The sequence below is a fragment of the Silene latifolia genome, chromosome 1 (genome assembly GCF_048544455.1).
Source record: "Silene latifolia isolate original U9 population chromosome 1, ASM4854445v1, whole genome shotgun sequence".
Lineage (NCBI taxonomy): Eukaryota > Viridiplantae > Streptophyta > Magnoliopsida > Caryophyllales > Caryophyllaceae > Silene > Silene latifolia.
The window spans coordinates 54560853-54584859 of NC_133526.1; the positions used below are offsets into that span (position 1 = coordinate 54560853).

The window sequence follows — 24007 nt, forward strand, 5'->3', positions numbered from 1 at the left end:
TTTTCAACGATCGAGAAGTTATGTCAAATCATAGATCATTTCAAGATTTATCAAGTTACGTAATCATCAGGGGGAGTAGCGGTAGCACACGCTGTATTCTTTTTTCTTAGCCATGATTTTGTCCCACTGGGTTTTCCATGGAAATGTTTTAACGAGGCACCATGTTATGCGTGTTTGAAATTAATGTACTATTTTCCTTCACTAGTGTTTTTCCCACATGGTTTTTCTAGGAAGGTTTTTAACGAGATATTTTTTCAGTGATGGATATCTAGGTGGGAGTGTTATGAAATATTATAGTATAATATTATATGAATGTCCATATCTATATATATATATATATATAAAAGAGAGTTTTTTCAAGCGATCTGAGAGCGTCCACATCATCAAAAATCAATTTAGGAAAGTATAATTTTTGATGTAAAAAATGAAGTGGAAAATCTTTTAATTATTATAATATGTATATTTCCTAAATTATATTCAAGTGATATTTCCAATTTTTTTATCAAACTTTTACATTTCATTTGGCAAAAAAATATCGTTAAAAAAATTATGAAAATAATATAATTAGCTTTTTGTTAAAAAAATGCTATCATTAGAGTATAAATTTCATATTATTTGCACATGTTAAAGATGGTATACTTCTTAATACGTAAAATTGTATAATTTTTAGTATATTTTGTCCCACATTGGAAAATAAGTAGGTGTGGTGAATATACTACATATAAATAGTAGAATTGTCCCACATCCAAAGATTAGTATAAGGTGATGTGATCCTATGATTATAAATAGGATGCATATTTGGAACTTATGTATCCACCAAAATTTGTTGAGTCTCATAAATATTGTTTTAAAGAGCTCTTAAGATTTTCTATCGTTATCTACGATATGATATAAAAATAAAGTGGAAATCGTTGGTAATTACTCGGGAAAGAGTTAAGAATATGAACAAGAAAACCAAAAAATAACTAAAGGTTGAACAAGAAAATCAAAAAATAAAAGGTTTTACTAATGGTAGTCTCCTGACACAATACAAAACTAAAGATTTTACTAATGGTTGTCTTCTGAATGCAGTAATAGAGCTTTAATGAGTCGTTATATGTACGATGTAGAGATCCATATCTAATGATCGAGACTAAGTGGTTTTTACCTTCAAAGAAAAATAATATGTATACAATAGTGGTTTTTTAAGAAGAGACATGTATTTCTTGGTATGTTATATCTTTCACATTGAAAAATAATGTATGCATTATGAACATACTACGTCTAAATAATTAAATTATGTATCTCACATTGAAATAATAGTATACGGTAGGGTGATTCTATAAATATAAATAGGAGGCATCCTTGAAACTTAGGTATTAATCCAAAATTTTTTTGATATAAAAGATATAGACTTTTTAGTATGTTATATGTCTCACATTGAAAAATAATGTAGGTGTTGTGAATATATTATGTATAAATAATAGAAATGTCCCATATATATACATTTTCTATATTATATTAAAGTGATGTTTATTATTTTGATATAAAAACTTTATATTTCATTTGAAAAAAAATATCGTATGAAAATTATATAATTAGATTGTGACAAAAAAATGTTATCATTAGAGTGTATATTGTATTGTATTGTATTTTCTCATTATTAAATCGGGTTGATCTCAAAGTAGGTACAAAAAAAAATGTACTTAGTAGTTAGTATGTTATTTGTCCTACATTGAAAAGTAACGTAAGTGTGGTGAATATACTATGTATAAATATTAAAATTGTCCCACATCGGAAGATTACCGTAAGGCATGGTGATCTTATGATTATAAATAGAAGTCATAACCCAAAATCTTTTGATTCCCTTAAGTATTGTCAGAGATAACTCTTAAAAGAGTTTATATTACTGTTTCTACAATAATGATTTTTAACCTAAGTTAATGTTTGGAAAATCTTTTAGTTATTATAATATATTATGTATTTCTTATTTTATATTCAAGTGATGTTTCTAATTTTCATATAAAAACTTTTAAATTTCATTTGACAAAATAATGTCGGTAAAAAAATTATGAAAATAATATTATTAGATTCATGGTAAGAAATGCTATCATTAGAGTATATATAGATTTCATATAATTTGCACATATTAAAGATGGTGTATTTCATAGTATGTTATATCTCCCACATTGAAAAATAATATAGGTGTGATAAATATACTACATATAAAAAATAGAATTTTTCCACATCAAAATATAGCATAAGGTGGGTGATTCTATGAGCATCCTTGGACCTTAGGCATCAACCCAAAATCTTTTGAGTCGCTTAAGTATTGTCTTGGAGAGCTCTTAAAAGTTTATATCATTATATTTTCTACCTATAGAATTTATATGTCCCATATTGAAAAATAATGTAGGTGTGGTAAATCCGTAAATATATAATGTTTAAATAATATAATTAGAATTGTGTTAAAAAATATTCTATCATTAGAGTATAGATTCTTATCATTTGCACATATTTTAATTATGATAAAAAAAATAGAAAACAAACGTCAATGGTAGCATGTGTAATCTATCAAAGTTCAAGGTTACCATGAGAAATTTCCAATATTATAATGATATAGTTAATTAAATTTGCATTTAAAAGAGAGATATCCGTACCAATAAAACAATAAAGGGGGTATTATTTTTTAATTGTTATTTTATTGTCACGCCATCAAACTTAACGTCCATTTAACAGCCTTTACATTAGAGGGTACCATGGGCAAAAAAATAGAACCTCAAGGGTACCATGGGCAGATTTTTAAAAGTAGGGATAACATGGAAAATCTAACAAAACTAAGGGTACTACGGGAAATTTCCGTATCTCAATTATTTTAATTTTTTTTTGAAGAAAAACAACGTACAAATATTAATGGAGAGTACTTGATCATATTATTAAATTTAAATATAACTATTACATATAATGAGTAGCAATTGTCTGTATTCGGTATTCGAGATCTGGTTGGATGTCGAACTAAGTGTAAAAAAGATGGTGTAATTCTGAGTATGTTATTTGTCCCACGAAAAATAATGCAGGTTTGATAAATATATATTAGTATAAATATTAGAATTGTCCCACATCAGAAAAAAAAGTCCAATTTTTGTGAATATATTACTTATAAATAGTAGAATTGTCTCACATCGAAATCTATCTATATTATTAAAGGAAGCTTTTTCCGAGCGATTATAGAGTCTCCACCTTTTGCAAACTACTTAGAATAAATCTAACTTATAATAATATTGAAAAATATAGAGGATAATATAACCGGCAAGAATGGCAAGAATTTGGTTTTGAGTAAACTTCTTTTATTGAGAGGATTCTTACATAAGACTTGTTTAACAAGGACACTAGGTCTTTGAAAGTAATTTATTGAGTTTCCACTATAAATATTACAAAAACCCCAACTACGTTGTTCTGCAAATCCCCCCATCCCCTCCCCTTCCCCACTAATTTTCATGTTGCGTGAAGTTTCTCTAATACACTATTTGCCTTATCCATGCAGGTATAATTGATGATATGATCGTGGCTCATATGATAAAAGATGTATTATGAAGTTAATAATGAAGGTTATTGCTTCTTAAATTTATTTACTTTGTTATTTGATTATCATAGTGACAAGTAAATTGTTTAAATCGAGTTTTTAATATGCATTGTAACTTTCTAACAAATGTTGTTATATTAAAAACAAAATATGGTTATACTTAGATCCGTTTCAGAGTAAAACTCGCCTTATAAAAATTTATTTGGAGTATTCTTTTTTTACTGTTTTTAAGCATCGAGTGGCAAATAAAATAGTGACTTACATTGTATTTCTTTTACTGTTTTTGAGTGTTGTTATGAACAGATAAACTAACTCTTGCTATCTTGACTTACATAAAAAAGTACGAGATTGTTGGAAATTGTAAGTTAAGAGGTATTATGGACTTAATTCTTTCATTCAAGATTATTCTACAATTTATCACCCAAAAAAATTATTTCTGTCAATTTGTAATTAAAAAACATAAATTTCTGATGGACGACGTGTGTTTTAAACACGCTAACCACTATACGTACTCACTAATATGCATTTTCCAACAGCTATGAGATAAAAAGTCACTCCCATAATAATTCAAGCAGGCGATATAATTTGAAGATCATATGATTCGATATGTCAAACGGATAGTGGGACGAGTAATTTTGATTGTGAGCGAAATATAGGTCAAATATAATTTTCATTAGACGAAATGTGACAATGACATGGGTTTTTACGTTTAATACCCGTCATGTTCATTGATAAAAGTGTTGTGAGAAACGGATGAAGCTAAGGAGTAAGACAAAATCACCCTCTTTATAACTTAGAGTTATGTCGTCTACAAATTTTTACGTTATGAAAGACTCTACTACGACATGACTTTAATCTCAGCGTGCCCTACTTAATTCATTCATTATTTTGCCAAAGAATTATTGACAAAGAGTGCTTTTGTTTTTGTTAAAACATGAGAATTATGAAGTAATCATTACTAAATTTATATAGGTTGCTTATAAGTGTGTTAATGAGCTAATAACTTTAGCTTCATTTTACGTGAAGCAACTGATCGGTTCAAGTACCCAGTTGTCGATGTACCAAACAACAAAATAAAAGTTAATGATTTTATTTAATCGTCAAATATACGATATACTCCCTTCGTCCATGTTAATTGTTGTCCTTTGATTTTGGCATAAGGATCAAGGAAAGAGAAGGGGCCAATAACTAAATAACAAGTGCAACAAATTGGGTGTGAATGATCAAATTACTTTTAAGAAAGTACAACAAATAACTGAGGCACCCCAAAATAGAATAAGAAAACAAATGACCGAAACAGAGCGAGTATATCTTGATTAGCTTTTACTTAATTCTCTTATATTGGTAAATAATAGAGATTTTTGTCTTTCAGCGTGTTAGTATTTGACTACTATATGTCTATTTTCATCCACCTATATCATTTTTATGCTTATATTTTTCATACTAATATTACATGAGATTGTTGAGGTGTTGAGTTACAAAAGCATATTCTTCAATCACATTTTAGAGTACAAGTACGATTGATTAAAACACACAAGTACAATTTGTTAATTATTACTTACATGGTTCTAATTATTTGTTTGCCTTTACTAGAATACCTCTCACAAAGAATTAAAAAGGTAAATAAATAATTGGATAATGGAAATACTTGGTGAGAGTCCATCAGTTCGCAAGTCTTTTCTATTAAAACAGAACATGATATTGTTATTATTTAATGAGGAGATTAATTCCATTATGAGTACACCACTGGAAAATATAATTTGAATTATTATATTCCTAAATTAAATTAAATACTTTCTCGGAGTTATTCCATATAAAAGTTAAAAAAGAAAAAACTTTCAACTAATATTAGAACGGTAAGGATCCGAGTTTGAGTTTTATGAATTACAGGATTTTAAAACAAACAATTTGATATGTAATCAAATAATCTTCATGGATAGGAATCAATCAAAATATAAGTATTTTAGAAGTTGTTAGTGTTGTAGTAGTACTACACACCATAGATGAATCCAAGTTTAACTTAAAAAAGGCATGTTAGTACATGGTTGAATGTTTTATAAGGCTGTTTTTTTTTTTTGTATCTGCGACAATAGTAAGTGAAATGCCACTTTAGTTAATATACAAAAATCTCAAATTAATATACTCTCTCTGCCCCAGTTAATTACAATTGCTTTATTTCCCCCTCGCGAAATAAAGTAAGTGTAAAATGTTCACTGGGATAGAGGAGTAGAAAGATTAGCAATTACTTGATGAAAACATTAATCTTATACATCGGTAGAAGTGTAGAACACCGCAGAAACAAAGTAACATATGGTTGCGATTCTTGAAACATTCTTGGTTATTGCATTATGTACTACAGTGCATTACAAACAGGCCCGTGCATCGCACGGGCATTAAATCTAGTATTAATATAAGGTAGGGTGATGAGGCGGGATCTCGTGAGTTGGATTCTTACGGTGAGTTGTGAGTTTGTATACTCACAAATCTCAGCCATTGAATAAAAGGAAATAGATGGCTGAGATTGAATCTAATAAGAATTGTAATAATAAAAAAAAAAAAAAAAAAAAAAAGAACGCTGAACAAACTTAGGACAAGTCCCAAAACTTTTACTCTTCTTCTCTCCAATTTCTTCGATTCAACATTCAAAATCGCAGATCTCAAAACGTAATTCTCTCTTTCTCTTTCTCTAATCCTGAATTCGTGACATTCGCCAACGAAAAATCGATGAACGATGCGATCGAACGAATTAATGGACAAGATCTCGACGGCCGTAGCATTACCGTCAACCAAGGTTAATCCCGTGGATCCGGCGTTGGAGGCGGTGGTTACCGTGGTGTAGCGGAGGAGGAAGCCGACGATTACACCAAGAGGGAGTACTTTGTAATTACAGCTACTCTGTGGTGACGTTGGCCGGAAACCCATAAATGTATCAATCCCGCTTGAGTTGTGTAGAATCAAGACCCTTGAAAGGCTATATTTGGTTAATAACTCATTGTCTGGCGTAATCCCATCATCTTTTGGTGAAATCCCACATCTAGGCCTTTTAGACTTGTCTGATAACAAGCTGTCTGGCTCAATCCCTAATAGTTTTGCCAATTTACCTCAATTAAGGCGGCTATTACTCCACTCAAACCAACTCTCGGGACAAATACGTCCAAGTCTCGGAAGTTGCATCAATTTGGAGATTCTAGACCTTTCACACAACCAAATTTCAGAGAAAATTCCTGGTGAAGTTGCAGGGCCTATAGCTTTGGAACTAAGCAAGATGGAGATGGTCTTAGCTATTGATCTATCGATGAACAATCTTTCAAGTACTATAGTATCACAACTTGGGAACTGTGTTGCTCTTGAGTACCTAAACCTGTCAGGAAATCACTTAGAAGGGACTGTTCCATTCTCTCTAGGACAACTCCCTTATTTGAAGATATTGTGAATGATCAATCATAAAATGCTGTGCATCATCTCAAGTCTCAAACTGTCTCAATTTTTCCTACCTGATTATAGCATACATGAAGATTAAAGAGAATAATATTCAACTGGATTGATATTTTAATTTGTTGGGTTTTAATATAAAAATACTACCGTCTTGTATATATGTAGTAATGTTGCAATGGAGCTGTCATATCATGGTTCACCTGAAAACACACATGTACTATGTCAAGTTGAACGAATAGAACTCCACAGAAATCAAATTTGCTAGGAAAGCATCAGAAGAAAAGACCAGGTTTTCATTGTAACTTACAAGTTACAACGATTTTGGGGTGATGTGCAAGTCGGGTTGATTTTACACCCAAGTTCCAAATTTGCTAGGAAAGCATCAGATGATTTTACACCAAGTTCCAAATCTTGGCTCTATTCCTCGACCTAAGACCATGGATTATGGTTCTGTGTTTTTGTATTCGGCTTTTTTTATGATTTCAGTTGGCTAAATTTTAGAGCATTTGTTTATTGTTTTTCGATTGTTCAAGTCAGGTTATAGTTGTTCTAGCATGGATTAAATGTCACTTGATATAATTAATATTAATTAATGCTATGTGAAATAGGTGCAAACTCAATTTGTTTGGTTCTATGTTGGGTTTCGGACAAAATTGGTGCAAATTTTGGGTAGAGCGGTGATGGTTATTTCAAGAATTGGTGCAAATTTTCGGTTTCGGTGACTTAAAGAGTATATATGTTGTAACAATTTAGAATAATAGTAGAATAACACCACAATAATAATGGAGTACAACACGTATAGGGAAAAAAGGTAACAAAATGAGAATTTTTTTAAAAAAATAACAATAACACAACAATAATAGCAGAATAACAGCACAACAACACTGGAGTAACAACACGTAAAGAAAAAAAAGGTAACAAAATGAGAATTTTTTTTAAAAAATAACAATAATACTACAATAATAGCAGAATAACAGAACAATAACACTGGAGTAACATCACGTAAAGAAAAAAAAGGTAACAAAATGAGATTTTTTTTTTAAAATAACAATAACACTACAATAATAGCATAATCACAATAACACCGGAATAACAGCACAATAACACGTGGTGAAAAAAGAGTAAAAAAAATAAGTGTAAAAAAAATCAAAGTGACACCGGAATAACATCACAATAACACCAGAATAACAATACCACCAGAATAACAGCACAATAACACGTGGTAAAAAAAAGAATAAAAAAATCAAAATAGTAAAAAAAATCAAAGTGACACCGGATTAACATCACAATAACACCAGAATAACAGCACAATAACATGTAGTAAAAAAAAGGAGTAAAAAAATCAAAGTGACACCAGAATAACATCACAATAACAGTAGAATAACAGCACAATAACAAGTGGTAAAAAAAGGGAAAAAAAAATCAAAGTCGTAAAAAAAAATTCAAAGTAACAGCAGAATAACAGTAGAATAACAGCACAATAACACGTGGTAAAAAAAGGAAAAAAAAAATCAAAGTCGTAAAAAAAAATCAAAGTAACAGCAGAATAACATCACAATAACGGCGGAATAACAATAACAACACAATAACATGTGGTAAAAAAAAAGAGAAAAAAAAAATCAAACTCGTTAAAAAATCAAGTTAAAAAAAAAAGCACAATAACAGCATAATAACACGAGGTAAAAAAAAATAAGAGTGAAAAAAAATTCAAGCAAAAAAAAATTTGGTACAAAAAGAAAAAGAAAAAAGGTAACATAATGAGAAAATTAGAGAAAAACATAAGAGAAAAAAATCAAAGTTGTAAAAAAAAGCATAATAACACGAGGTAAAAAAAAAAGAGATAAAAAAATTAAAGTAAAAAAAAAAGTAGCACTAGAAAAAAGAGAAAATAAACTAAATAACAATGCTTTTATATCACAACTAAGATTAATCTTGGCCACTCTTCTCTAATTTAATCTAATGGCTGAGATTCACCCAACTCACAACTCACCATAAGAACCAAATACACCAAATCCAATCTATATAATTATAAATAAGAGTTAACCCATGTATATATTAATTTTTTTTTTTTTTGAAAGAGATATTTTAATAATATGTAAACAAATCATTAGACATATAATGTAAACATTAAACGCTTATAACGTTTTTTTTTTGCATTATAAATAAGTTAATTATCCCGTTGCAACGCACGGGCATTCAAACTAGTTTTGAAATATTCTGTGGTGTATGAGCTTATGAAAACTCTACCTCATTATTTGTATGTGTATATATCCCTCATAAAGGAATAAAAATACAGTTTTGTCTCTCCTATATTCTCTCTAATTTCTCTCTACCCTTATCCCTTCTTTTTATTTCACTAGTTGTTGCACCGCGCCCTATCGGGCGCGGTGCCCCAATTTGGTGGAATTCCAAGCGAAGTAAGTCGGTAGTGTATCAATAGAAAGAGATGAGGTCCATTATATATTTATAGATGGTGGAACAAGTATAGTATTTATAACAAAACTAACGTAAATGCTTGAAACCGCCATGTCAATGAAAAATCATTATAGGTCAACAATCGTAAAATGGAAGATAGGATGACAGCGCCACAAAGGCGTATGAGGCTTTTATTTTGTTGGCAAACAGACTTAAGACCGATATTACAAAAGAAAATGACTACACGAGCGCTGAATTTAGAGTTCCATGTCACGCAATTTCTAATAACGCTTCGTCGTAACTGTTAGAGAAATAGTAACGTAAATTATTAGGTATGAATGCTTCATCATGCTCTGTAAGATATTAGTAAAACCCGCGTAATTATGAGTCTTCTTCATGTTGCAATTGTTATTTTTCCTCCAAAATAATTTATCTTAACATACATGCACATCTTTGTCTTCTAATCATTCGTTCTCCTTCATCCCTCAAAAGAACTTTTCAAAGAACCAAAGCCTATTTAAAAATGGGATATAACAAACAAATTCAGGACATAATACGAAGTTCGAGCAAGTCGCTATGGGGAAAGAAAAAAAAATTACAGTTGGTGGTTAGTAAAGATGTCTGTGAAACATCTTAAACAAATTAGTTTGCGAACAAGAAGACTTGGAAAGCATTGTGCATCGTAATGCAGGTAAAATTGCTCTTGTTGGTGTCTTTGGTTACTGAGGGAGCTATTTCTTTAATGAAAAGGTATTGGTAAATGTAAAGAGAGCCAGTTCAAAACAACACTTTGTTCAAGGCAAGATTGAACAAGGGAACGAACTTCATATAACCAAGCATAAAAAAATAACAGTCTATTAGATAATCATATTGAAGATAAGCTACCAATCGTAATATCTAAGAAGAGGAGGCAGAAGTAATCAAGCAAAGGATATGATCTCTGAACAACGACAAGCAGTACAGCCTTAAATCACCTTCATCAACACGTTCGACCATTTAAAGAAGAAAAATAACAAATTAAAAACATAGTATTGCCTCATCGTGAATATGTAGATCTTGAAAATGCCAACACGAATAGTAGTGAAAAACGCCTGTAATCAAATGACCACGGTGAAATCATGTGAGATCCCTGTAAATTTCAACGTAATTAATCTAGAAAACTTGTCAATAAAAATGTGGTGCGAAAATGCACTTTAAAGAACTTAAAATCGTCAAAAACAAAGCTAATGGTCTACGGTCGCTCCAAGCTAAATAATAATCTGAGATGTTATGATCTATAGCGTTAATTTTTAATGACTTTCGTCTTCCTTAACTGTAATCTCATTCAAAAAACCCCAAACGTAAGTTCCCTCCACTTCCCTTTTCTCCTCCTACTCCTCTTCCCTTGCTCTGCACCCTACACCTCATCCTCCCATTTCTCTTCCTATGACCCCTCCCGTACCCCTACCTCTCTTCCTCCTCCTCCTCCTCCTCCTCCTCCTCCTCCTCCACTCCTACTCTCCCTCCCTCTCCTCATCTTCTCCCAAAAGTGACTAACAATTCTGTAGGTTAGTATGAGTTTTGGGTACGTAATTTAGCAATACTTCGTGTTCTTGGATTCAGAGGGAGCTTGGCTGCTACACTATAAAATTAAAAACTTGATAGTGAAGTATGGGATGCACAGAAAATTAGAAATTCCAACAGCTACACCTCATTTCCAATTCTCATCAACAAGTATTGTAGATAAGAACTGTGAACTGTTCTTATATGAGCTGGATTAAACATTTTCTGAGTTTTTTTATTAAGAAAAAAAATAAGATACTAAAGTGGGAGGTATAGTGGAATACAAGCTTTCTAAGTCAATATAGCTTTCCTTACCGAGTACCTTTACAACAGCCTTGATGTCATTTCACTTAGCAACTTGATATACACCCTGCCCTGGAAATAAAAATAAGCAAAAACATAAATTTGACTAAGAAAATGGCAATAGCCAAGCTAGAAACAAACACATTTCACATTAAAAGAAATTTTTCAAATCTAAATACCGAAACTTCGCAAGGCCATATGATTAAGTAGTAATAATTTTTCAAATCTAAATACTGAAGCTTCGCAAAGCCATATGTAGTAGTAGTAGTAGTAGTAGTAGTAGTAGTAGTAGTATTAGTAGTAGAAGTAGTAGTTGATGTACGATTAAGTAAGTAATGGCTGTAGTTGAGGTGTTAAGGTGGGACAGTAGCGAATTCAGGCAGTATAAGAGCATCTTTAGTGGTGAGCCATATTTCATTGTAGCTTGACTTGGCATGTAGTTATTTCTAGCAACCTTGCTTATAAGCTACATACCTTCACAATGGTGAGCTACATTATCTTGTAGCTCGAATAGGCCCACTTTATAAAAGCAACCAATAAAAAGCAAGCACCTCAAAATCAAGCATGTAGCTTGGTAGAGCAGGTGTAGCTTTCTAGCAAGTCGTATTTTTTTTGACTCCAATGGTTAGCAACATGCTTGAAAACTTTAATAAATTGCAAGCAGGTCCTTTGTTGTAACCATTGGAGATGCTCTAAAAACAAGTATCCCAAACTTTCAAGTTTCATGTGATTTCTATGTTTAAATTCATAAGTTTACACATTAGACTGAGGGTGCTGACTAAAACCTATTATCTTTTTATTTCAGACCCGTTGAAAAAATAAAACATAACGGAATAGTGACAACATTAGTTGTCAAAGACTGCCCAGGGTAAATTCGCAATGCCTTATAACGAGAAAATAACATGAGAACATGGTAAAAACTGTTTGTCCAGACACATCTTCGAATGGAAACAAAGTTGAAGTAGATAAATACAACAATATAGCTGCTGCGATTTCTAAACAGAACAAGTTACCGAGACATTCATGTGCTTGAACATCAGACTTTCACTAAGATGGCTTCATCTGTACAGTTTCTCTTATTCCGCAATTCTTCGACAACAGAAGGCTCAGCAGTCTGCACAAGAAAATATACGAGTAAGATTATCGAGTTACAAATGCGACCTCTCAAAGTCTATCAACAATTCAATGTTCGCCAATTAAATGAAAAACAACCCACAAATATTAGGCAAATACCCACTTTAACCAAACTTATGATACCTATCTACCAAATGAGAGCAGAAGTACAAAATAACAAATAAAATGATTTAAATACTATTAATCATTTGAGAAAATTAATCATGTTCATAATGCAGGTCTTCACTCTTCACTGTAAGTGGAACTATTCAAGGACATATCTCGTCGACTGAACAAAACAACCTCCATTAATGAAGTGTAGGAACGAAATAGACAAACAAATTTAATTGCAAGATAAACATAATTGTTTAAGTGGATGGAAACAAGCAGTTTAGACAAACATTTTTAATTGCAGTCACTTGTTTTATTAGAGTGGATAGAGTCAAACTCGATGTTGGCGTCCAATGTTAACCAAAAGATGCTCATGAGTGAATTGGTTTGAATGGTAAAAAAAATAGGTAGTGGATATTTAAATGAATGGAGTCCGATAAACTTGACATCAAGCTATGTTCCAGCTATCATCGAACAAAATTTAGACCAGGGTTTTGTTAGTCACTAGTATGAAAGTGCTTTATATTAACATAAATTTACGCCTTGTCTTCAGATGATCTTGGAGCAAGTTCCTTCATAGTGAGAACACGACTCTTGTTCAAGACACTAAGAAAGACCATTGTTTGGCTGTTTAGGAGCCATTACCTACGAAATGGCACTGCACATATACACCAGTTAAAAAGACACCCCTTTGTTTGGATGCAGGAATGTGAAGGGGAACAATCTCATTTGTTTGGTTAACAAATTGAATTGGAGGTAATAGAAATAGAGGGACATGTATTCCAATTAGGATTAAGAGTCCTATTAATATAAGATGTAGAATCTTCGGTATGTGCACATTCAAGGATTAATCATTCACTCACCTTCTTCCTATTTATTCGCTTCCACAGTTTGCCGTCTTTCAGCGGCCTTACTGAAATAGTGAAAACAATTCACATAACTTCCCATGTTTAATAACTGGTTAAAAAATTGGGACTTAAGAAAATAAATGGGTATGTTTTCCCTACTACATGCCAGATTAAATTAAGGCTATTACCAAGAAATCTCGTATAGAATGCCCATTCACTATTACAGAGCATGCTAGTGACTGCACCAATTACTTATACTTCACGTTTTATAATTATTCTGTTGGACTTGCGAGTATAATTTTTTAGTGTCACGAGTCACGACAGTCATGGAATGCTCGAGTTCTATCATGGTTAATTGGTCAACATGGCAATGGTAATAGATAACACTTGACTTTGCCTTCATGGACTTCATCTCTTTAGGTGTAGTTCTTTTTAACTGAAACTAAAAGAAAGGACTCTAGCTTATTTGAAGAACAAAAATGAACTAATGTGCAACTTTCATTTTCATCTAATGTGCTCCTATATTCTCGCACAAAAGAATTAACACATCGAGTAAGTATCTGATATGATAGAAATCTAGTAAAAAATGAAAACCGACATAGGAGAACACATGAGCAACAAGAAATAATAATTACTCTTTGAGGGCGAAAAAAATACAGCCCCAGTCATCTGAACAAAGTTAAGGAGACTGAAACCCTACATTCACCCATTCATCCTTACCCTGCAACATGAACAATGCTGTGAGCATCACTCCATGTCTTTCTAACCATGAAACATCATAAACTCTCATTATTTACCCCCAATTTTTAACGAACTTCCAGAATTTCAACCTTCATTTATTCAATTGTCTACTATATGCCAAATAATATCTAATAAACCATAACTTACTCGGAATTAGTACAAAACAACATATCATATCTTTTACATGTTCAATGAGATTCTTCGATGAAGCTTCTACTATAGACGTTTCAACAATGTAAACAAGAATAGTGACCCCTTCATGGCTAACAGGCTAAGTGATTTAATCCGGTCTTTATCGCCTTGATCTTTAATTTACTCCAATAGTTTGTCATAACTCATAATGAGTTATATAAACAACAAAATCCAACAACAACCATAATATTACATTCTAAACAAGCGCTATGAGCTTGCATGTTAGTAGCTAATCAAATATCTTGGATATCCCCATATCACATTAGACAGTTTAAATGCTTAAAAGGTTAGAGAGCAAGCTAACAGGGGAAAACAATTTGTATTCCATTGAACCAGCCTCAACTTCCCTTCAGAGAAAAGCTAACTGATGGAGTTACATACCTATGTGCAATCAAGGGTTTTAAGCAAACTCAGAAATGCAGCTGTCTAAAATCAGTCCCAGTGCATCATCCGTAAGACTGACACCATGAGAGATCCAAGCTCTCCAAATTCTTGTATCGTCGAGCAAGGCAAATGGCTATATTCTGGCCAACCTGTTCATTATAAGAACTTCTAAAAAATCGAGCAACACACCGATAAACTTAAAAAACCGAGCTACACACTGATAGGCTATATTACATACATAAAGAGAAAAAATTGGCTTGTATCTCCTTTTTGTACGTCAAACTGGGGAAAGCAACCGAAAAAGACGGTAACAAACTACTTTCTGATTGCTCAAGGAACCTCTTCTGTCAGCAACAATCAATATCTACATACCCTTAAATGTCTAAAAATAAGTGGTATATTCACATGTGGGTTGCTGGGGTCTTGATACCCCAGGGGTTTTTCGACAAATGATGACTGCTAAACGAGAATTATTTTAGTTTAAAGACCCCATATTAAATGACAACGAGTCTCGAAATGACTCCACGTGCTTAAATTCATGGCTCACCACGACCTAAAATAGTCAGACGTGAATCCCCCTACACAAAAGCATTAACCAATTGAGCTAAAAGATGCACGGCCAGGTGCTTATTGAGCCATGTGTAGCTAAAAAAATACAAAAAAATGCGTCACTTAATCCTTCGGAAAAAACTTGTAGCAAAATAAAGCACTCATTAAAATATATGTTGGATACTTATTACACCAAACATTATCAGCTAAACTTAATAATGCTACCCATTAGCCAACTTTAAAACATTATTGAACCAAAACTCCAAAAGACATTACTCCTAATCCCTCCCTAAATTACTATCACCACAAGAACTCTTTTACGCCTCACTTCCGACAATCGCACTCAATAACAAGACAGTCCATAAGGCGAGATAAAACACTCACTTACCGAGATCTATTAAGCAAGTATATGTAAAATAGTAAGAAAGGCTCACCGAATCTTTCATCTCTCACTAAATCTCTCGCCATCTTTATCGCCTTACACCAAATCTCCGCTCACCATTATCACTTATTGCTTCGCATATTCATCAATCAAGATATATAAAAAAATCATTGCATTTTAGTGCATTCTTGTAGGGCGATCTGAGAGCTAAACTATATTACTAAAGAACAATAAGAGAATAACAATGCACATGTCCCATTATTGAGGCTTATTATAATAAAAACATGGTTTTAAGACACATGAACGGGATGAACTGGCCAATACCTACCATTACGGAATACTAAGAGCAGCTTGTAGTTCCCAACCAAGCCCTTCTAAAACGTTCAATGATATCTCGTTTCTCTTCGCACTATATCGCTTTCGGTAAGTTGATTCCAAACGGTGAACGACGATGAACACCGCCCAAATACTTTTAAAACCACCTAGATTGAGAGAAAAACACTTTCAAAATCAAAGAAGAAGAAAATGAAAGAGTTAGGTCATTGATCGAGATGATCGGATCCTTTTCACCATCAATACTGGAACAATACTTTGGGATGATGAGAGAGAGGAATGGTGCACTCGGAAAGGCAAAAATGAAAGGAGAATGTACGGGATGGTAAGAAAGGCAAATAATCTAATCAATTTAAACCTGAAAGAAGCCCTAATTTACTACTGCAATTCCAAAAAACAAAAATGGCACAATTCGAAAACAAATTATTGCATGCAAGCAATTTAAACCCAGAAAACTAAATCCTAAATTACTTAATTTAATGCACAATCAATAATCGACCTCAATAGTAAAAATATGAAGAAAATCACAGAATGAACAGCAACTTACTCCTACGTGTTTGTATAAGCTGGATTCAATTCGTCATCGCCATCGATTTGATAAGTAAACCGCAAAGACCAATTAAATGCGAAACATAAGGCCAAAACAATTAACTAAATGGCACAAATACATGAAACCGGATGGAAAATAGGAAGAGACAGACCAGAATGTGACCCATCAATGAAAAAGAAAGCACCCAAATCGATGTAAAAGAAGCGGGAGCGAAAAAATGAAGAAGAAGACGAAAACAAAATGGTGAAAACAATCTATGTTGGAATTATTAGATTAGATATATAAGATTATATGAAAGAAGAAAGAAGCGAAAGAGAAGATAGGTAGAGTGGGAGAGGAGCGACAAAGCGAGAAGGAGAAAGACAGGCAAACAGAGGAAAGCAGCAACAAAACCCGTAAAATACTAACCAGGGGTAAAATAGGGAGAAATGGGAAAAAATACTGTTCTGGCTACAGTAACTTGGGTTTGGCCTTTTTAAAGAGTATGGATACGGAGTACTTCGTAACAAATTATAATTTGTTTTATAATTTCCTATATAAGATGGGACCGGGCTTATTATTTTTGGTTCAAATAAGGGTACTATGTTGGGAGGCCAAGTTGAGGAGTGTAAGGCAGTGAATCAAAGGCACCGACAGACACCTCCCAACTCCGAACCCTCTTGACGGCGGTCGATAATATAATCAGCAATATTCCGTCTCATACCCTCATTATACTTGACTCAGTCTCTACAGGTACTTTTACTTTCTTCATTCTTGTATTTCTCGCTTTTCTGTTTGTTTTATTGTTTCTGCTTCACCAATTTTCAACTTGTGTTCAACACAATTCAACCCCTTGTGCAAAAACACTACATTTTTAGCACAAACACTACTGAGAGAGGATTCCGGGAAGGGACCACTTGTGGTTATTGTTATCGGATGACAAGTGGATAATAATGCTGATCATCTAATTACCCTTCAAAACCATTCTCAATAATATACTACAAGAAAGTTACCCAAATGAATGAGACACCCTAAAGGAGAATAGTTAAACAAATGAGCGGGACGAACCGTTGGTAGATTGCTAAATGCCTATTTTGGTTAGTTGGTTATTCCACTAAGATTTGTAAATGAAATATCTGAATCGTCGGAATGTTATGTTAGTTGCTATAAGGGTATGCAGATGGAATTTCTTCTAGCTGCTCTTTTACATGAGTAAACTGATGTCAATTGTGACGGATTTGTTGAGGGTAATCTGGTGATTTCCGGACGCGATTAATCAATAAACTAGGTTTCCTCGTCTTCCTTTTTTTAGGGGGTTCCTTTCAAAGCTAGGTTTTTGGGTCGTGAATCTTGATGGAAGAAAAAAAAAAGACTGATAATAAGTAGGTTACTTGCATGAGATATATTGCATTTTAGATGATAAATGGAACTCAAACACAGGGTAGAAAGTATACGAGGCACACGTGTGTCCAAATGCCGAATTTGGCTCCCTTGTGAAAAAACATTCGTAAAACAAAGTGCCCATGTGTAAAACTAAGTATTCAAGTGCCATACTCCTGTTCATGTGTCAAGTGTGTTGAATAAAAGGTATTATGAAGTGCTGAAGTAACATAAAGGAAGATGAAGAAAAGAAAATGTGTGTGTGTGTGTGTTTGTGTTGAATTTTTAGAGGAGGCCTCATATGTGCTTAACTGTTGTTCCACATTTTGTTTCTTTTGTTTGATGCTTTGTATAAGCACTATTTTTGATATGTTTTGTGAGGGAGTGGTAATTGTTAAAATTCTAGAGGCCCGCAAGAGGAAGCGTTTCGTAGGAACAACGGATGTGATTAATAAACAAACAAAGATGTAAAAGAAAGGCTTCTGAATGGGGGCTCTGTAGGAGGGCGTCATGTAGTTATGTATATCACAATTCACAAGTATGGAGGTAATGCTACGGTTGCACATTATGTGTACCACTTTATCAGAGCCGTCAAGTGTCAACATCATATTTCTTTGATCCATCTTATTGTTTTTGGTCTTATGATCGTCCTAGACTCCTAGTGACATGGAAGAGGAACCGATAACACGTAAATATGGTAAGTGTTTGTCTTAATCTTTTCCTCACTTTTGTATGGATTGGACTTCATGTTCACCACCAAATGTCGCATTGGTAATTTTAGTACCATCCTAATGTACTTTGGCTAGTAACAGGAAATGTGTTCATATTATTATTTCGTTTTTCTGTAAGCGGGAGGAAACAAAGTAAATTTTTCCTATGTGGCTTCATGCTCTTAATGTGTGTGTATGAATTGTTGGCTTTAATAGATCTGTTGTACTCTGTCCTTTATGCATAGTCCTTCTGTTTGTGGATACAGGCGAATTTAAATAAACTAGAAATGAGGAAATCAAACGATACACACAGTGGATTCTGGGGAACAGTGGCTAGGAAAGCTAAAGCCATCCTTGATGATGATGATCCCTCTGAACATGTTGAGGTCCCTAGAGCAACTCGCCATTATGGAAATAATGTTGGTCTTGGACAGCAGGTGAGAACTGAGAAACTATCGTTTCTTATGGAGCCTATATTTTCTTTCACTACAATTCTTCCACCCATCTTCTCGACTTAAGAAGAAGATGGTAAAAAAAGAAAAGAAAAAGAAAAGGGATATCTTGACATTCTTAAGAGTGACTAGGAAGTGAAAACAGTCAGCAAGTTTCTTGGATGATTACTCTAATTGATTTTTTACCTCGTAGTTTATGAATTAAAGGTCTTATAATTAGGCTCATGACAAAACTAGAGACATTCCAGAAAAAAGATTAATAGTTTACTATTTTAATACTAGTAACTGGAGGGAGGATGCCTCATTGTCTCTCTCCTGTTTTCAGGATTTTACGCAATTTCAACCGTCTGGGAGCCACAAGAAACCAGACAAAGCAGGGCTGCGAAAGGGATTTGGTGTTATTGCTTCCTCGATCAGTTACCTTGGCAATGCCTTAGAGGTATGTTTTGTTAATAGGTAGCTATTAATTTTCCCTTTCTAAAGTTAAGAAGACGCTTGTACATCATATATTTCACTCTTTGTGTGGCTGTTCCTCAAATTTCTAGACATGATTAAGAAAACTTCTGAGTTCTGACCCATTGTGCATATCCTTTCTTCATCGTCGTTGATTGAATTTTTTGTTTCCTGTCAATTATATGTGAGATGTTGCAGGAACTCATTTATCCTGAAGTTCCTGATTGTCGATGTAGATGATGTCCTTGAGCAAACTCCACACTCATTCATACATTCTTGCCTACAAATATGATGTGAAACAAATCACAATGACCCAGATGCTAGCTCTTACATAAACCTGCAAGCCCCAAAACCAGCCTTAACAAGTCCACGTATATAAGCTACATATATGTGGGCTTATTAAGGTCAGTTTTTGGAGCTTACAGTTTTGTGTAAGAGCTAGCATCTGGTTCATTGCGGTTTGTTTCCATAGGTGCACAAAATGGGCTTGCGATAATAAGCTATTATCACAACCTTTTTTTTACTAGCCTTCTAGAAGGGTATGGGTTACATGTTAGAATAATATACTATTTTTCCTTTCTATTGAGGAATAATCGAAATTATTTCACAAGGATATTTCTTACGAAAATGTTGTGGTGTTTGAAGAGCTTGACGTGAGCAGGTGATTGGGGTTGTATGAAGCTTATTAACTCTTTACAAGAAACCGTTAAGTTCCTAGCAACACTTTTTCAGGAATTAGAGATCCTGACACAGCCCTTACTTTTTGCATTTCATGCTAGAGGTAGTTCCAACTTCCAAGAATGGTCAATAGTTGAGCGGTGGTACAACAGAAATACGTTACTTTAGTGCTTCTAGGGCGCAAACGGCTGGGTAAGTAGATTGGATGTATGCGGCCTTACCCTATGTTAACAATACAAAGAGGTTGTTTCCGGATGACCCATAATGAAAATTGCGTCGAGAATTGCGTTGAATGATTTCTAGTTCCGCAATAAAAATAAGCGCAGCCAATTAGATGAACCTTTTGCGTTATTTCATCGTAATCTAAAACCAATGATTCTTTGACTCCATTTGAAATAGCAGCAGTTACCGGGCACTCATAATTGATCATTATTTGTGTGTTGTTCTGATGTCCAGGAAGGAATAAATAAAGTGGAGAATCGCACTACAGACATTATACAAGAAGCTCGGGGTCTGAGGATAAATGTCAAGAAAAAAGCTGCTCCTGATTTGAATAGGCCGCCAGTTGATGTTGGACACGCAAGGGGGCCGTCTGGAATCCAAGCGCCCTCAGTTGCTCAAACGGATATGGACATCCAATTGCAGGCATCTCGAGACGTAAGGTGGCAATTTTTTTATCACTGGTTAATAGGTTATACAATCGATATCCATGGCATGAACAAGATGTCTTCCTCCGCCGTTTTACTTCTATATTTGGATTCACATTCTTCTTCTGGCCTTTTATGGTTTACTTTTCATCCCATGTTTTGTTTTTTCAGACATTTATAGGGGCATCTCGTGTATTTCGTGTTTTCTTGATTATTGCAGAACCATTGATGACAAAATGCAAGTAGTTGGGTAATAGACTGGAAAATGATGTCTTCACACGACCCACATAATATTTATTTTCCCTGGTTTCCTATATTGTTTCTGCCCATCAGATTCACAGGTGAGACTTTCATGCCTAGGCTTTGCATGCCAACACTTGATACTCGCCTACTCGGACCTTGGTATGACATTTAGACTCTTCATCTTCAGTCAAAAACACGAGTGTTATCCGTGAAATAGTCGAGTGCGATACTTGGATTCCTTATCTTATTATAGGGTTAATTGGATGGTCAGCATGTGAAACAGTCTTAGGTTTATGCGCTACCTCATTACAATACTTCAATTACTGTTTTTATAAAACTTCTGTGGTTGCAACTTCACTTTAGCTATAAATCTACACTATATCACAGGTCTATGGGTACTTCCTTTTAACATTGATTCAAACCTTTGTTGACACACGGATAATTTTCTTTATTTTCTGTAAGCACTGTACCCTTACAATTCCATTTATGATGGACATCTTGTGATGTGTAGGTTGCTATGGCTATGGCCGCCAAGACAAAACTGCTTTTAAGAGAGCTTAAGACTGTCAAATCTGATCTTGCTTTTGCCAAGGAGCGCTGTGCTCAGCTTGAGGAAGAAAACAGAATTCTACGTGAGGGCATGGAAAAAGGGGACAACGTCGAAGATGATGAACTGGTGTGCTACCAAACTCTTATTTCATTCAGTCGACCATGATATTTATACACTCAGTTGTATAAATCTGTTTTTCTTTCCCCAAGTCAAACTACTTGTCGATTTTTTTTTACATTGGAATTTGCGTTCCAGGTACGTCTTCAACTGGAAACGCTGTTGGCAGAGAAAGGTCGATTAAATCAGGAGAACGCCGATTATGCCCGGGAGAATCGCTTCTTACGGGAGGTTGTCGAATATCATCAGCTTAAGATGCAAGATGTTGTTTACCTAAACGAGAGGAATGAAGAAATAACAGAGGTTTATCCTGCCAAGGTACCTGAGTTAGTAAATAAAGCATGATTTTCCTTCCTACATTCGGAACATAAGCGAACCTTTTATTTCTTTTGGTTCCTTCTTCTTAAGGCTTATACATTTATGCATCAACTGAAGTATCTAAATGAAGCAATGGTCTCTTTTATTCTTTTTTCTTCTTTACATTACTAAAATCACCTTGCTTATACTTCTTCGAGTTGTTTTATTGGCATCTTGAGCAATTTAGATCAACTAATAAATAGTTAGCCTAGCTTAACGAGAGCTCTTAAACTTTCTTACAAAATCATGAAATTGTTTTCCTTAGGGATTAAGAAACTTTTGGTAGCGTTTTCCACAAGATGTTGATAAACTCTGGAAGTTTAGAAACTTCTAGGTGGCTCTTATGCATGGCATAGAACACTGAGGTTTTACAGTAGTATTATACCGAGTATTAAAACTCTGAAAGCGTGTTTTGAAACAATGGCGTGATGAACCATACTCCAGAAACAACCTATGTTTTTTTTAAGACCGGAGGAAGGTTGGTTTCATCCAACCCGTTTCTACTCTATTTATGGGAGCTCTCGAGGCATTGAAGTTATGTTGTATAGTTGTATACGTTATGATCGTAACATTGTCTTAAGAGTCTATCTGATTACATGCTACCAATTTGCTTCCTTTTTTTCCTCTGCTAACTTAATTATTCTCAAATTCATCATAATAATATACAAAAGCCATAGAGATCATTCATATAGATAATGATGTATTTATATAATCAAAGAAGAACAAAGTAGTAAAGGAAATTTCTAAGAAGGCCAATTCCTGTACCAACCAGCCCATGCAGAAACCAGCCCACTAATCCCCAGAGTCAGAGGATGGCAGCAAAAGGGGTTGGGCTCGATTTCTGCCACCGCAATAATTAAATCAGCCACATTTGCTGCGACGGCCATTAGCCTCATCACTCTATCTGCCCTTATCTTCGCCACACTTGCCCTGACATCCTCTTCTTTGCTCTCTCCACAAGCCAAGGACTTGACCAGCATTCTTTCCTTTCTGAGCGCATCGCGCATGACGATGAAGTCTGATATTATAAAAAAGATGTAACCAACAGACTCGCCAAAAGCCGAAATGAAGCTCATCTTCTTAGCCAGCTTTGCATCCAAAACTCCAACTCTTGATAACCACAAAAAGTGGTCAAAGAAAAAGTAAACCATTTCCCCTGCATTTCCAAGGACAGCTAGTGTCCGAAACCCTCGAGTAGGGCCAGGGCTTCTCCGAATGGTGTTGAGTCCTGTTAAAAACCGACCACTGCGAAAGGCCTTTCGGCTTAGGCCAGATGCCACCTCCCACTGCTTAGCACGGTGAGCTAAATCGGGTTGGGTTGCCTCAATATGCCAATGGACTAGCTTGGAGACGTATTGGTAGGTCTTGACAAGCTTGTCGATGCCATCCCTCTTGGCGAGGAAGATGACTAGCTTGTCAAGGGTGTCATTGCTCATGGTTCTTGAGAGTTGGGAGCTTCCTTTCACTGAAATTGTGTTTGAAGAGGGGCTTAGGCTAATTGGTATGCTTGTGGGTGTGTTTGATGTTAGAAATCGATATCGAAGGAGAGCCACAAAGAAGTTGAATAGTAGGATAATATGGAAGGTGAGTTGCAAAATGTTTGGACCTTATTTTGCAAATTTTTGGTGCCATAATAATTTTGATTTTGATGTGTATAATTTGTTTGTCATTTAGTACTACTATAATTTGGCTTCTTCACTTCTTCAATTGAGCGTAAATTGAATAGTTTGTCTTCTTTACTGGTTTCCTGGAATTTTGTCTGATGCCACTTTAAAACACTCCCATTTTTAGGCATTTTCCCTCTCGATTTCATGCATTGCCTCAGAAACTCATGTAAAAAGAAGGGCCTAGAAAAGGTAAAACAAAGTCGCACCCTGACCGACCCGGAAAGCTCTGTATCCAATGTTCCGGTAAATAATTAAAATTTACTAATATACAGGAAATGTGCATTTTAAATTGTTTAGGCACAAAGTTGGACAAT

The 24007-nt window shown here is 34.2% G+C and overlaps 2 protein-coding genes and 1 long non-coding RNA gene across 4 annotated transcripts; 1 reads left to right on the top strand and 2 right to left on the bottom strand.

Annotated features, from left to right (window-relative positions):
• Nucleotides 1-10241: 10241 nt before the first annotated feature.
• Nucleotides 10242-15650, bottom strand: LOC141589770 (uncharacterized). 2 transcript variants are annotated; one of them, XR_012520475.1, is made up of 6 exons: nucleotides 15630-15650; nucleotides 14644-14795; nucleotides 13345-13394; nucleotides 12271-12371; nucleotides 11270-11329; nucleotides 10242-10503 (listed from the first exon to the last, which is right to left on the bottom strand). It is a non-coding gene; the product is annotated as an uncharacterized LOC141589770 (long non-coding RNA). The 2 variants fall into 2 exon arrangements; XR_012520474.1 differs by lacking the exon at nucleotides 13345-13394.
• A 1378-nt stretch (nucleotides 15651-17028) lies between these two features.
• On the top strand, nucleotides 17029-22135 carry LOC141605661 (uncharacterized). The gene is made up of 6 exons (XM_074424540.1): nucleotides 17029-17192; nucleotides 18796-18966; nucleotides 19307-19420; nucleotides 20569-20769; nucleotides 21514-21678; nucleotides 21808-22135. The coding sequence occupies exons 2-6, from the start codon at nucleotides 18817-18819 to the stop codon at nucleotides 22012-22014; spliced, it is 837 nt and encodes a 278-aa protein (XP_074280641.1). The 5' UTR covers nucleotides 17029-17192; nucleotides 18796-18816; the 3' UTR covers nucleotides 22015-22135.
• A 451-nt stretch (nucleotides 22136-22586) lies between these two features.
• Nucleotides 22587-23564, bottom strand: LOC141605671 (peroxisomal membrane protein 11-4). The gene has a single exon (XM_074424548.1). It carries the CDS (start codon nucleotides 23460-23462, stop codon nucleotides 22770-22772), a length of 693 nt encoding a protein of 230 aa, XP_074280649.1. The 5' UTR covers nucleotides 23463-23564; the 3' UTR covers nucleotides 22587-22769.
• Between the last annotated feature and the right edge of the window lie 443 nt (nucleotides 23565-24007).

What these genes read in the sequence shown, in the direction of transcription:
- LOC141605661 (XM_074424540.1), top strand. Translation starts at nt 18,817, where the DNA reads ATGAGGAAATCAAACGATACACACAGTGGATTCTGGGGAACAGTGGCT. An exon ending in ATGTTGGTCTTGGACAGCAG is followed by an intron (nt 18,967 to 19,306) that starts GTGAGAACTGAG and finishes TCCTGTTTTCAG; the next exon opens with GATTTTACGCAATTTCAACC. An exon ending in ACGTCGAAGATGATGAACTG is followed by an intron (nt 21,679 to 21,807) that starts GTGTGCTACCAA and finishes TTTGCGTTCCAG; the next exon opens with GTACGTCTTCAACTGGAAAC.
- LOC141605671 (XM_074424548.1), bottom strand. Translation starts at nt 23,462, where the DNA reads ATGAGCAATGACACCCTTGACAAGCTAGTCATCTTCCTCGCCAAGAGG.